The sequence below is a fragment of the Rhamphochromis longiceps genome, linkage group LG16, assembly GCF_057381845.1.
Source record: "Rhamphochromis longiceps isolate RC_006_pf linkage group LG16, R_longiceps_female_GT1.1, whole genome shotgun sequence".
Classification (NCBI taxonomy): domain Eukaryota; kingdom Metazoa; phylum Chordata; class Actinopteri; order Cichliformes; family Cichlidae; genus Rhamphochromis; species Rhamphochromis longiceps.
In genome coordinates this window covers 23,647,551-23,662,878 of record NC_140572.1, presented here as the reverse complement: position 1 = coordinate 23,662,878, position 15,328 = coordinate 23,647,551, and the positions used below count along the sequence as shown (strand labels likewise).

General features: G+C 41.7%; 1 protein-coding gene across 1 annotated transcript in view; it reads left to right on the top strand.

The window, feature by feature from the left end:
• myo3b (myosin IIIB) overlaps nucleotides 1-15,328 on the top strand; it is a 70,536-nt gene that overhangs the window by 33,541 nt on the left and 21,667 nt on the right. Inside the window, exons 22-29 of the mRNA XM_085384578.1 lie at nucleotides 564-693; nucleotides 6,695-6,774; nucleotides 7,544-7,564; nucleotides 8,728-8,805; nucleotides 10,268-10,473; nucleotides 13,082-13,193; nucleotides 13,332-13,494; nucleotides 13,913-13,993. Coding sequence (XP_085240704.1) covers nucleotides 564-693; nucleotides 6,695-6,774; nucleotides 7,544-7,564; nucleotides 8,728-8,805; nucleotides 10,268-10,473; nucleotides 13,082-13,193; nucleotides 13,332-13,494; nucleotides 13,913-13,993 — 871 coding nt within the window. The remainder of the gene's footprint in view (nucleotides 1-563; nucleotides 694-6,694; nucleotides 6,775-7,543; nucleotides 7,565-8,727; nucleotides 8,806-10,267; nucleotides 10,474-13,081; nucleotides 13,194-13,331; nucleotides 13,495-13,912; nucleotides 13,994-15,328) is intronic.

Below are 15,328 nucleotides of genomic sequence, written 5' to 3'. Positions count from 1 at the left end.
TTTAGTTGTTCAGTTTCCTCAGATTTTTTAATGACATACTGCACACCATGCCGAGATATGCCAAGCTTTCAGCTAATAGCTCTTTGGGAATCACCAAGCTGTTTGAACTGTGTTATTGGAATTTTTCATAAATCCAGGACTGGATAGCGGCACAGCAAACTTATCGCATGTCACTGAGGAAAAACGCAGGTGTTTCTAAAAACATCTGTATTCCAGTAAGCTTTGACAGTTTGGCAGAAGCAGCATGCGCAACACCGGCAACTGAACCTCAAATGGATTTCAGCCATCAGTATTTTTATTGCTCACACCTGTGGTTTTTCTGTGGTTAAAAGGAACATCAGTTTTCTCTGGGATCTTTTTACCCTCACATAAGATGTGTGTGTGTGTGTACATATATATATATATATATATATATATATATATATATATATATATATTAAACCATAAATTAAACCATACCCCAGCATTAATTTCAGCCTTATCATAGAGTGATGACAATTCAGATTCAGAAAATGTGAATTGACTGTTACACGTACGTGTATTTCTCATGTCCTACTCAACAGGTAATGTACAATGTGAATGGCTTTTTGGAGAAAAACAGAGACACTCTCCCTGCAGACATTGTTGTGGTGTTGAGGACGTCAGAGAACAAACTTTTGCAGCAGCTGTTTTCCAGCCCCTTAACTAAAACAGGTATGATATAATGCTATTTAGAAAATCTCAGCAACTAACCACTAGCCACAGAGGAAATGGAAACTTTCCTTTTGTTAACAATTGCGGGACTATATCACTCAGTGAATAGTGCTGCTGTGTACTCTTCCCATAAATGTTCAGGTAAGTGGGTTTCTTTAAGACGCGACTCCCAGGCATCTGCTGCCCCCCCCCCCCCCCAGCCCCCCTTCATTTCAAGCCTCTGCGTGCCGTGCTCGGATAAATCTGCAGTCTCCATTATCTCTTGAGAGGCTCAGCTCTCCGCATGGCGCTCTGTTTTTATTTTCACTAAGCTGTCCCTCTTGGTTTCCCTCTGCTGAATGCTATCTACAGATTGTGGGTGCAGTGGGATATTTTTATGATAAGGTTTCTAAATACCCAGGGGATGAAAAAAGAGTATTTAGAGAACACAAAAGCAACTCTTCCCACCTCTTTTCTGTTGGTTAAATGAAGGTAGAGTAATGTGCTTGTCATTAGCTGGGGCTGGGGCCCTCCTGGTCACTTGATTTAGCTGAAATGCTAATAGATGTTTTATATTATCAGATTCCCACTTCCTACTTTTATTTCAGCTAAGCCACTTTATGTGATTCACTTCCTTTTTTAGGCACCTGTAAATTCCTGCTTTCTCTCCCAGTGGCATTAGAAGGAGATTCGATTCACAAAAGGCACCTAAGCTGAGACTCCTGTAGAAATCTGTGCAGCGTGTCTGCAAACTTCAATTGCTGGCTGTGCACGAGGGAGCCTTCAGCCACTTCCTTTCTGCAATTACGAGCTTCAGAAAAGTACACTCTATAAAACCCAATTCAGTGAACACTTAATTTCAGTGCACAAAGGCACTGAATAGAAACTAAGATGTGCTGCAGTGTTTACTGCTGCACTCCTGAAAGCTTCTTTATTTCCTTTTTTCTTTTCAACTGTGTTTGTGTCTGTCCTGACTATCCTGAAATGTTTAAGATTCTTTTAGAAACACCGTGCTTACACAGATCTTTTTTAATTTTAGAGTCAGAGGTCCGATTTTCATATTGCAGCTTGTGGACCCGCAGATCATCTCGTTAGATAAAGAGCTATGAAACACTGCTCGGGCTTATCGTGCCGGAAAAGATGGAGCACTGTTTAAGTGAGATACAGTAACGCATGAGAAAATTATAAATCTATTCTTCGGGGTAAAATTTGTGGGGAGATTTAATTTGCATTTTACTCCACATTATGGATTCTCTGTTATCTGTGAAATTACCATTATCTGGGGCAATCTGATGGAAATCTGTTTTACACCAGGGTGGTTTCACTGTCTGGGCCGCCCCCTCAGTGTGTCACCACTAGGGGACATCATCGTAGACCTGCAGCAGCCTGGATGCAGAGATGAAAGCGAAATGCTGGATCTGGGGTTTTGGACTACACATATTGTGCATGAATGCACTGGAGGTTAATGTTTGTGGTGATGCACATGTCACACTGCAGTGAGGACACAATACCTATAAATCAGACAATTTAGCTTTTTGGTTTCTGTCGACTGTAAAACAAGCGACCGCAATTTGAGAATGTGATATCCCGACCGTTCATGATTGAAGGGTAGCAGGGAAGTGTGAAGGCCTCAGAAAGTAAAAAGTTCCCAGGCGGTGAATAGCGAGGGCACTTGAGCCTTGCAGAATGTGGGTCCTTGAGGCTTGGACATGTGGTGGTGTTTTGTCAGAGGAAATGGGATGTATTTGCATGGACAAATTCCTCAGAGCCAGGGCCTTTCCCAGATCAGGGGAATCACAGTGTTTGAATTGGCAGAGCTCACTTGGGTCTACCAGGGCTTGGGCAACCCACGGTCACAGTACAGTGGACGTGTGTGTGTGCGCGTGTGTGTGTGGCCTCAGGGCTGCCTGGCCCTGCTGATTGTAGCATAGCACATCTGCACATGCACACTGCTCATCGAGACTGCCAGTTCTTTGTCAGAGGATGGAGTTCACAGATAGTGGGCCGCGCAGGCACACACATGCTATATTCTCATTCAACCGATAAGGTTTTAACATCTTATACTGTACGCTGAAAAATAACAGGTATGAACGGGACCTGCACTGATGTAATTTGGTGTCATTTTGAATTATTCATTGGCAAGCCACCATTTAAAAAATTAATCACGGGATGATTTCTGTATATAAAGATTTACTATTACATGCCGTCTTTGAAAGGGACGCTATTAGCACCTAATACATAGCATTCGTGACTTCTTATTACCAGCTTCTAAACAAATAAACCCTCCCTGAGTTTGTATGCATCTTTGTATTTTCCTCTTTGTATTTGCAGAATAAATAATTAGATATATCATAGATCCTGCACTATCCTTCAGAACAAATGTGAAATATTTATCCTCTGTCTGAGTTTTTCCCATTTATTTTCAAGTTTATACTATAATTTAATGTCCCTTTGATTACATTTATCTCATACCTAACTCCCCTAGTTATTTTGCAGATTTAAAAGCAAAAAGCTGTTTTTAATGGTCAGTTTTACCACGTCACATCACAATCTGAAGTCTAATATTTGTCAGCTGGAGCATTTATGCCATTTGCCAATTGCTGCAGTTGCTAAAGAAGCTCATGCCGTTAATATGCTCTGCAAGATCTTTAGGGCTGTGGAGTTCATATTGAGCAATTTACATATTGGTTTTACATCTTCACACAAAGCCACAGTTGCAGCTCTCCCATCCTCTGCCATCTCCCTCCGTCTCCCTTCATGTAAGGAGATCCTCCTGTGTGGAAGTGACAGGCTTCTCCCAGCGATATGACATATTTGGCTCTTTGTTCTCTGCCTTTTTTCATCCCAGTCGGCAGACACTGCAGTCTTTCACTGCACTTCCACATATTCTCTCTAGCAGGAGAGACACTCACCAAGTAATACTTTTGTTTGAATTCTCTCCTAATCGCAGTATTGGGGAATGTTTTGAGTCAGCAGAGGGATTTTTTTTTTTTTGACGGGCCTTGCACATCAATAGCAAGAAGCCGGCTCTCCTAAGTCACATGGTACAACATCCTTTGATAAATGCAACACTGTGTTGTGTCACTAAAAGCCAATTACACCATGCTTTTTTATGATTGATCTGCTTTGACAGTAGTGGATGGCATTTAAATCAACAGCCCCCGAAGCCATCTCTAGGCATAACCGGTGGTGGTTATAGAGGGTGGGTAGGGTGGCGGGGGGTTACGGGTGCTTTAATCTAATTTGCTTGGTTGCTGAGTTGAGTTTCTAGATCACATGTTTTCAAAAAGAGAGCGGGAGAGCGGGCAGAAATATCCAGCAAGGCTCTGCTCACTCAGCTCAGGAAGGCTGCTCTCTCTTACAACTTTGATTGTCCCCCGTGTCGACAGCTCGATCCACAGCTTCTGAAGTACAAGGCGCACACTGGCACTCATAAAAGCATGTAGGGAGGTGTCATATTGAACGCGGGATTGCTTTTTAATCCCGAGCACATTGACTATTCTTGTCAATAGAACCCCAATACAACTGCCAGCTTGAGCTTTTTTTTTCCTACAGGATTCTTGCTGGGCTTAATTTTCAAAGTGAACGCACAGATGCCAAGGAAGGGTTTTTTTCTTCTCTTTCTACCCCCCACTCCCCACACGCCGCTCTGCCTCTCTCTGTTTGCGTCTTGGTAGTCCATGCCAAGAGCAACATGCGTGAAGCAGAAACGATCAGTGGGACGCTCCTCCACCTGTTTCTCAAGTCTGAATGACCTGGGAAATATTCCCCTCACCTGCTCGCCCTCCTTTTCAATTATTAACCTCTTATATTTCCACTCCTTTTCTCTTTTCGTTTTATTTTTATCATGAGAACTCTGAGAATAAGGGCTGTCTCCATCTGTAACTTAAAACACATGTAGCCTATTCTTCAGCTGAATCCGCTTTCAAAGAACAAATCTTCCTTTTCTAGCTCGTCTCTGTGTTTGAATAATTATTATCCACATCATTAGACACGCTCCTTACTGTATCTAAATTAGAAGGTCTTCTTTTCAGGCCGGACATCACAGGTGTTCCCTTGGCTTCGTGTCTCAGGAGGCAGAAATCTTTGAGGATACTGACTATTAACCAATGCTCTAATCATCTAGTCAGGAGGGGATATGAAACCCGCCGGAAGAATGAATTAATACGACCCGCCAAGGAATACACGAAGAAAGCAGCGAGTGTCCATTTGCAAGGCTTAGGTACAACTGTCATAGTTTCTCTCATCGCAGCGCAGCCCCTTCATCTCCTCTTGATGGTGTCATGGAAGTGAGAGGCGTAAAAGCACAGTGACACTCCACGAGCCCGTTCCACTCGCAGCCGCTAATTCATCATGACAAATGTGCTCAGATGATCTGGCCCAGCAGCACTAATGGGGAGAAGAGAGAGCGCACTTCATTTGCACAAGACCCACTCCAATTAATCCATCCAGCTTTACTCTGGGCTAATTGGAGCAGGGCCCTCCCTGCCTGTGTGCTGGTAATATACCCGACACAGTTTAACAGCCTCTGTTCTCAAAGATCATACTTTTTGTGCGTGCGTGCGTGCATGTGTGTAGGTTTTGCCGAAGGGGCCTTTGAGGTTGTAAAATCTGTTCCCGGTATCCTAAACACAAGACCTTCTCACAAACATGTGTTCATAATGAGCAATTAACTGCTCACATTTCCATCATATCGGGCTTTACTCTGTCCTTTCTTCTATTTTTGGGTTCCAGTTTTGATCCGTTGGTTATTTTTCCAAACGTATTTACAACAAATATAAAAAGCATATTTTAATATGGCAGAATGTCTTGCATTTAGTTTGTTGCCTGATACAAAAAAAAACTGATTTATTAGCAGAATAAACAAGCAGATGCATAAATAGAAATCGGGAGATAACTGTCAAAAGCTAAAAGCAACATCAGTACTAGCTTAAAAGACTCTTTTGAAGAGTGCTCACATCATATGTTTTTGGTTGTTTTGACTACAGCAGTGTGTGTGTGCACATATTTGTGTGTGTGTGTATCTATGTGTGCTATGAACGGCACATTGCTTTGGCTCAGTGCAAAACCCTTTGGCACCAGTAGGACACCCTTTGTCTAAAGTTAGAAGTGCACTGCCTGTTAATTAATCCATCCTAAATTGATTTTGATCAGTCCGGCTTTTGATTGAAGCTTCTAATACATGTTTGATAGTGCAGCGTCCTCTGGGAAAAGGCAGGCGCTGATCCGGTGTTTAAGTTTCTGGCTCGCTGTCAGACGATGTCCTCACCAACCGATGCGAGTCTTGAAATGATATCGCAGAAGACGAGAGCATATTTGCATTTTCGAAGTTTGTCTGTGTGCGGTAGAAAATCTAGAACAATTGTTGGGCTGTCACTTTGGCTTTATCTTTAAAAAAAAAACTTAAAAAGGTTTTCCTTCTTGCCATACACGGCTGCTCGGGTAATGCTGCCTCCTGTGTCTGCAGACGTATTTTTCTAAAGGTGTGTGTGGCACATCTGTGCAGCTATTGTTTATTCATGGAGTAAACCCTTTGAAATGTGTTAAGATACTTCCCACTCATTATAAAAATCCTGCCACCCATGGATTAGGACTTTGATGTCACCAATCCTGCTTCAAAGGCTTCTTTCACTGCTATTAATCACAGTTTAGCCTCTGAAGATATAGCCAGAGAAAACATTTGGACATCTTGTGCAGAAACTTTGAAATGTTCAGACTGTCTTGCATATGCTATGTTCACATCCTTTCCACTGTGTGTGGGGCTGTTGGACTGCTGTGCACACAGATGCACTCCTGAGCCCATGGATTCAGCTTAGTTTTTTTTTCTTTATACTCTCCTGCTCTATGAACACCAACATAGTGGTGCACGCTTTATACACCTTTTTCTTGTATGTTGAATAAAAAAGAAAAGAAAATCAATCCCGGAGTGTTTACTGAAACGCCGCTGGCTCATTCCCAAATATTATTTGCTTTCTCATATTACTGCATGAAAGTCCACTGGCTTCATTCTTGTGTTCAACAGGAAATCTGGCGACGTCCAAAGCGAGAGTCACCGCCGCCTCCAGATCTCTCCCACCACAGCTTGGTTCAGGACGCACCAAGGTGAGCATTCAGCCGTAGCCCGAATCATCACGTGCAAAAAAAGCCCCATAATGCTTTTTTTACATTTTTTTTTATTTGTTGCTCACAGGCATTGCACCATAAGAAACCCAGTAAAAACCTGTGCTGTGAAGCATAGCCACATTAATTGACTGCCCTGTTATGTTTGCTGTCTTGCTTGTGGTGATACAGCATCGCCATCTGGCACTCAGTGTCTACATCATAAAAGTAGTTTCTGAGACTTAGTGAATATTGTTGTTTTTGTCGCTGGCAGGTAGCGTTTTAAATTTTAAGGATGACTTTTGCAGATTCTCCTAAATCAGCTTAAATCACTGCATTGGCTTGACGGTTTTCTTTCCATGATATTTCATGTAGAATCTCTTGTTGCATCCAGCAATGCTGATTGTTCATGTTCACTCTAAGTTTGTTTGAGCTGAGTCTTGGCAGCATCAGTGGCTGGAAATTTTCTTAAAAGAAAAAGCTCTTACTGCCTCTCCCTCTGAACTTTAACACTTTCATTTCTGGACCTTCTTTGTTTAAGGGGCAGAATTTCACAAGCTAATAATATCTCTAAGATCGCGTTTCTTAAATGACTGAAAATATTCAGCCTATGTTGACTAACTTTAATCTGATCTTTGTGTAGGAAATACGAAGTCACATGATGCTTTAACACTCGAACCTCTCTTAAAACTGAGTTTCAGATTCCTCTTGTCTTTCCATTTCTCTCTTCCTTTCCTTCCATGTTATTCGACAACATGTGCTGTACTCAAAGTCTCCCAAATACCTGTTGAAGGTAAGAGCCCTGTTTGATAATAGTAAAACTTTCTGAATCCAAATGCACCACCACTGAAGCACAGGACAGATCTGAGAAAATAAACCCAACATAGTTCACTGAAGTTATCATCGCATTATTGTAATCCAAAAACTAAAACTTCAAACTGCGCTTCACAGACTGACTGTGCAGCTCCAGTCATAAAACATCAATCACAAGCTGCTTTTGGAAAATGTAAATCATCCCTTTTGAACCATTTTTTCTCCACACAGCCACATTCCTGAGTTATTAATGTAAACAAATGCACTGCGATGTGTCTTTTAGATTATAAAAATGCTTCATGTGAGACGGAAACAAAGGCCAGAATAACAGTGGGAATAATAACAGTCCTACTTTGTTGAGCTTCCACTAAGCACCTACTCAGTTATTCTTGAAGAAGAGAGGACTTCTTAGTAATAACTCTGTGAGACTGATGTAATATGTATGCGTCTCGTTCTCAATCAGAGTTGGAGAAAAGTTGACAGAAACTGACGCTTACGAGAAGCTACCAGTGCGCTCAGATTAAAGTGACAGTTGTTAGAACAGTGGAAGTGAGTCTCTGATAGCCGTTTGCTATTCTGAAAGCAGATCATACAGAAGTACAAAGTGTCGGAGCGTCTCGTTCCTATGCAGCTCGCACAGCCTTTCACGTACCTTCCTTTCTCCGTGCAAGGATGAAATAAAGTATTAAGATATTCACTTACTATAAAATATCTATTGCATCATTAATTTTGATGAAGCCATGAACTGCGAAGGCCATTAGAAAGCTTATATTGTGTCCTCGTTAATCCGCCGTCATCAGGATGACTGTCTGCTCGGTGACGGCTAGTCTCATTACTCAGAATGCTCTGCAATTTTCCCATGCCCCACAGCAGTGCCGAATTATTCTCTAGATTGTTAGCTTTAAGTGTTTATGAGGCTGTGTTATACAGACGGCACAGTTAGTACAGCTGTGTTTTCCCAACTGGCCCATTTAGAGGAAGGGGACCTGCTGTAATAATACCTTTATTTCTGCAGAGCCCGCTGAAGATGTCATGTCGCAAATGAACAGCATCTCATTTGAATCTGCTGCATTTTATGTTGCAGTGGCCTAAGTCTGGCCTGATCATCAGTGCAGCGTGCTTATCGCGACTGTTTGTGTTCAGGTGGACACCATGGAGATGATCCGCCACCCAGAAGAAACCACCAAGATGAGGAGACAGACGGTGGCCTCCTATTTCCGTGTAGGTGTTTGCATTTCTCACTAAAAATGACTGCCCGGATAACACGTACTCCACCATACATCAGCAGGAAAATGAGACTGAAGTCTGCGTGCTGGTCTCATTTTGCCGTTGAGCATTTTTAAACTGTGTACTTTGTTTGTAAGAGTAACAAAGAAAAGCTTCAAATGTGAAAATAAAATGATAGCTGCTTTTCAGGTTCAGCTGAGCAGCTAATGATCTTCATAACATATGAAGCTGCAGACTAATTTGAAGCTCATACAAATATGATTAATTTATGCTGTATCAATAACTCCAAACAGCAAGATTCAATGACGTAAAGCAGGAGCACTGATTGTCTGAAAACAACTAAAAGCCTTCCACTGATGAGTGGATTAACTTGTTATTAATATGATGTTGTAACTGATATCAATGGATCCTTCAGTTATTACTGATATAATATTTACATTAAATGAATTATGGGTATTCATGTGTTCTTTGTCAATTTACCTCTGATGAAAAGCATTAAAAGATGTCCTCAGCTTGCTCTGGGGACTAGCTGGGGAATGTTTGCTGAAGATGGCTGGTGGACAGCAAAATTGAATTTAATGAATTTGTTCTGTGTAAATCAGTAACTGTCTGCCAACAAGTCCACTGCAGCTTTATAAAGTAGGGGTTGTACTCACTTGTGGACACAAATAGTTGCAGACACCATGGATGAGTAGTCATTTCTGTTATATTGCCTTGTAGGACGAGTGTGAAGTTGAACAAGTTAACACAGAATTGGCAGGTACTTGAACGTCTGCAGGGATGTCATGCTCATGGCCTGATGATGAAATGTGCTCTGCTTTGGTCAATTGGATCCAAGTGAGAGGACCTTAGCATACTCATAGACTATGAACCTGTAACACACCTTTCATTTCATAAAATGTAAATACATCTCAGTAAATACATCTTTAATTAGTGCTTAAAAAGAAAGCAAGTGGACTTTTTTGGTTTTTGAAGACGTCACTTCTAAAACAACTGATGGACAAAACCCTATATTTAATCCCAAAGCAGGTCACATACCTTGTTTTTAAGTGCTGAAGACTGCCAGGACCTGGATGAATGAGAATCTACTTGCACACTTTAATTCGTTTTGTTATTACATTGCATTTTTTTTAACATTACCATAACTGATACCAACAATTCTGCAAATAGAATTACACAGTGTTGCTTTTTTTTTCAAATCCCTAAATAATTCATGATGTCTTTTACTTTAGAATTGAAAACACTGTTGTGTCCTGTTGGGATAGATTTGTTTATTGATTCATACTGATTCATTCTCGTGGGTACCATCGAGCTTGTTATGAGACTGTCTGGAAAAAGTTTGAATGCTTCTTCCAGTGCAGATCTGATCTGACCTAAAAACCCTGATAATATGAAACGATATAACTGCTCTCTCGTGTCTTCTCTTGCTTCTGCCCTCATTGTTGTGTTTGTGCAGTACTCCCTGATGGACCTGCTGTCTAAGATGGTCGTGGGCCAGCCACACTTTGTGCGCTGCATCAAACCTAATGACGACAGGCAGGCACTCTGCTTCTGCAAGGAGCGGGTGATGGTGCAGCTGCGTTACACTGGGATCCTGGAGACGGTGAACATCCGCCGCCAAGGCTACTCCCACCGCATCCTGTTTGAAGACTTTGTCAACAGGTAAGAGTGGCGTCGAGACAGGCGGCGCCTCCACTCTGCAGCACGCACGCACGCTGACACAACCCCAGAGATGGCGTAGAACAAGTGAGCCGTGCTCTACATCACACAAAAACACGGGTTCTTTAATTAGATAGGGGTACATGTTGAGCAGAGCAAGAGGCTGACTAATTGGCAGTCATTAGTGATAGTGCAAGACTAAATCCTGCAGCTCTTTTAACTGGGTGGATACTCCAGTCTGGAAGATATGGATTAAATTCAAACAAGGAGGAACTGTGATTATAAGGGGTGATGCATTTTAATAGATTTCCTTTTACTATTCATAAAGAGTTTGTTCTTATACTCGGTGACCTGAAAAAGCTCAAACATAGTCTCCTTGTCCCATCGGTATTACATTAGAGCACAATTAAAACAAGTCTCATCATTAACGGGGGGCTTTACGTAAGGGTGTTGTTTTGGGTTTTTAAAAATATGGGACAGGATCCGTTTAACTGTTACTAAGCACTACACGCTTCCTCCAATTTAAAAGCGTACACCTAAATTTTAAGGGGAAAAAAATCCACACATTTAGATGAGGCTGTGCGAAAATGCCAGAAAGCTTATGTTTGATCAGTGTTCCTTTGAAAAGTATTCCAGCCACCTCTAATGTGGAGACTTTAAGATTATATAAAATTTAATTAACTTAGACTTGTGGAAAGAAGAACTTTGAGATGACTGGTTAGTGTCGTTGCTTCGGGGGAAGCTTTAAAAATGTGGGCCTAATTTTGGCGAGCTGAAACTTTGAATGACCACATGGTGTTTCCCTGCATGTCCTACTTTTGCTCCCAGTATTGAAGGCCGATTACTGGAAGATCGCACACAACCCCCGGCACGATGACGTCCCTGTTGTCTCCTGTGCCTGAAGTGTGCCTGTGTGAGAAGGAGAGTGTGTAAATATATTTTAACCTTGCTATTGAATCCATATCATCCTACCTGAGCCAGGCAGAAGTCATACAGACAGACCTGAATGGCTAAACTGCACCTTTAGTGAAAACTGATTTAAATTTGTGCTCCCATATCAAAGGCTCGTCTGATGTTGCAGTGCTTTGTATTTACCATCAAAGAAATAACAGGTATCAACAGGAATTAGAATGAAAGGCTGTAGACTGAGGCGGGGAGGGGAGTTCAAAGAAGTTTTTCTTCTTGTTGTTGTTCTTCTTTTTGACCACTGCCAGAACACGAAAGATGAACGAGTATTTCTGGAGCCTTGATGTCCCTGAGCAAACAGTTAGAACCACTCTGTCCTATGCTGGTATTTTATAAACAGCAGGATCAGTGGATGGATCCAGACAATGTGAGCAATAAACAGCGGCGTGGGTGATGCACACTGATAGGCCTGCGCTAATGAGGATCTTCTGTGGCCACTGAAATAGGAGACGATGATGCATTGAAAAGAGATCCAGCGCTGGTCTCTGTTAAAGAGTCATGTTTGACTCAGATTTCTGAGCAGCAGGAAGTTTTTAACTGTGGTTCTCTTAACAGTACTTCTAGTAGCAATGTGCAACAAGATGTTGATATTGATAATGTCATTTCTTGAAGACAGTTAAGTAAGTAGGCACTACGTCATCCCCTAGTCTACCAAAACTAAGTTAGCTAAATTATCAATATCTTGTCAAATATTCAACATTTCAAGATTTGTATATCAGATGGCTCCAGTTTCAGACACATGCTTGATTTATTCTCTATAATTTAGTGGTTTATATATTTTCCTAATAAGTGAAAGATTCCTGGTTCAATCCCAGGAGAACACAAAGATCCCTTTGAGCTTGCATTAGGAGGGTATGGAGGCTTATTTCACTTAAAAAATCAGAAGTTTGAAGTTTGAAGCTGTAAGTCAACATTTTTAGATACCTAACTTGAAACTTTTAGACTGCCTAATCAAAAAATAAATGAATAAGTGGCAGAACAATCTTTTATAGGAATGACATACGTTAAAAATGTGTTAAAAAAGTTGCCAAATCAAATATGTGATCCCTTGTCACTAAGAAAGCAGTTGAAAGTAGCTTTTTAAAATTCTTTAAATCTGTTTATATTGTTCTATTATTGGCATGTCAGTGTCTCAGGAGGTAAAGCAGGTTGTCCACAAGTTCATAGTTTGATTCCGGGTCTTCTAGTTTGCACATAGTCTTCTCTGCATCCATCTGACTGCCTGCTACATGCATTTGTGTGCATGCATTTGTACTGCTTAAAGACGTCGAATAAAGCTCTGTCAGTTGTGTGTCAGTGAATCTGTGAATGCAGCTTGTAATAAAAACACCTTCAGCAATTCGTTAGCCTCTTGACACCCTGTGTTCTCATATCGGGACACTGTATTTTGGGTTTTCTGCACAGTTTTTCACTTAACTTAGTGTTTTATCCAACCTTGATTTTATTGTGTTATGCTTTTTGAGGACGTAAAAACTATGTAACAAAGTAACGACTTCCTGTGCAAAGATAATGCTTAGTTTTTATATTTATCAGCTCCAAATACTCCCAGATTTTTTTTTTAATAATAGCAAAACACAATATCTCTGCTTGAGTAACTACATTTGTTCAAAGGTGTCCTTTTTCTCTTCATTATCTCCTCTTCCAGATATTACTATCTTGCATTTCGGGCTCACGAGATGCCTGAAACTAGCAAAGAAAACGCTGTTGCCATACTGGAGAGGGCCAAATTAAAAGACTGGGTGCTGGGAAAGACAAAGGTGGGGTTATTTTTAAAACAAAAAGTTTAATATTGAAGTTATTTGTATTTGTAAAAGACATTAAAGTTTGTAAAGACATAAAAGAAATAGACATAATCAAGCTTTGGATGTCCTAAGCAGAGCAAAATGTCCTGTCAGGTTTTTCTGAAATACTACCATGTGGAACAACTGAACCTGCTGCTGCGGGAAGTAATAGCTCGGGTGGTGGTGATGCAAGCTTACACTAAAGGCTGGCTCGGGGCCCGGCATTATCGAAAAGAGAAGGAGAAGAGAAGCCGTGGGGCCACAATCATCCAGTCAGGTACGCTGGTTTTGATTAAACAGTAAACAGGAAGAGCGATTATTCAAACTTAAGTCAAAAATATGAAAAGAAAGATGAGTTGTGATATATTCTTTTATCGGTCGTGATGAAACAGGTGCAAATTTGATGTGAGGTGGTTTCTTAATGACATCTAGCCTATTATGTGCCTGTGAGTCTTCATAAAAGAGATAGTTTGATAACCACAGCTTGACCTATGAGGGTTAAGAGCAATGCTTCAGAGCAGACAATAAGACCTCAGAGAGTTCAAAGGGATCCATCCCTCTGCCACCTGGTTTAGCAGTGTTTTGAAGTGGGATCTTGTGTAGTATGCGCAGTCTATTTTGTTTCACAGAGGTAGGTCAGCAATCTCTCGCACACACACACGCATACACACACTGTCTCTTTCTTTTCCCCTTAGCCTGGAGGGGCTATGTTGCTCGGCAGAACCTCAAGCAAATCAAAAAAGAGCGGGAAGAGGCAGCTGTCCGCATACAATCAGGTAAAGAAATGTTTAAATTTTCAAGTTCAAATATTCAAGTGGAGACATCTGGAATTTCTCACGCGGCCCCATGTCCGGTGGAAATTCGCGCCACTGTTTTCATACATTTTCAAAAGGAAACGGGATAAAGGCCTGGAAACCTTACATCTTTGTGAAACACCTTTTTGATCTCCATGAGTGGCCTACGAAATAGTAATAATTAATTAATAATGCATACAGAAAAGCTTTTGAAAGTTTGGGCAGCATTTGGTCCCCATGTTTCAGAAGAACAGTGCATACTGAGATCCTTTTTTTCCTTTCATCTCTTTCCCAGTAAAGGCAAGAGAGGGGCTTATCCCTTCTGTTTCCTCACGACTTCCTCTCTCAAATTCCTGGCCTATTACACAGCTCTCACATACCAGAAACAAGATGCCTTTTTATACTGTCAACCTTTTCATCTGAAATGTAAATTAATTCTTACTCAGTGTGCCTTGACGAAGATCAAAGTGGGCACATTAACCTTCCCAGCCCCCCTCCCCCTCCTCGGAGGCTCTCACTGGAGGACAAGGGAGGGTGCCAAAAGGGGCAGGAGAGAGGAGGGCAGGAGGGAGGAGATCTGGCATTGTTTCCCCTGGCTCTCCTAAGGGCTGCCCTCATCTGGCACATGGAGCATCTCAGTCGCCTGCACACCTTGTGTAAATGTCCTCCATTAAACCCTTGTAAATAAAGCTGCAGAATGGGTAAACATGGTTTTGGTGTTGGGAAAGCCTCTCTGTCGCCGCTGTCTTTCTTTTTAGAGAAGCGTGTTTGTGTGTGGCCGCCGGGGTTCGGGAAGGGGATGGAAGGCGGGGTGGGGGGAGAACCTGAACCTGACATAAGTGGGGCCTCAGCCCCCCGGCGGAGCACTCCAGCACATTCACTTTGTGTGTTCTCTGCAGCTTATAGCCTTTGAGGTGGGCTGCATTTGCATTCTGAAAATAAACAGATGCCTTTCAAATGTATGAGCCTGGTGGCTTCTCAGATCTCAGCGGGGCCTGGGGGACATGCTCACCATCGATCAGATTAGACCATGCAAAATAGAACCATTGCTCAACAATGTACTTGAGCCTTCTTTTCCTGTGCATATAATTTTACCAGAAAAACACAAAGCCCGTCGACGGAGTAAGTCAGCAGGCTCCTTTTACCATCCGTCTGAGCTCAGTGTGTCTCAATAATCGCACAAAGTTTCCTCACTGCAGCGCCACAGACCATATATGCATGCTAAACACATCTCACTTCCTCGCGGGTGAATCCAGAGTTTCTTAATACAAAACTGTTTGGTGCTCCTGATTAATATATAATAAATACACTTTGTGT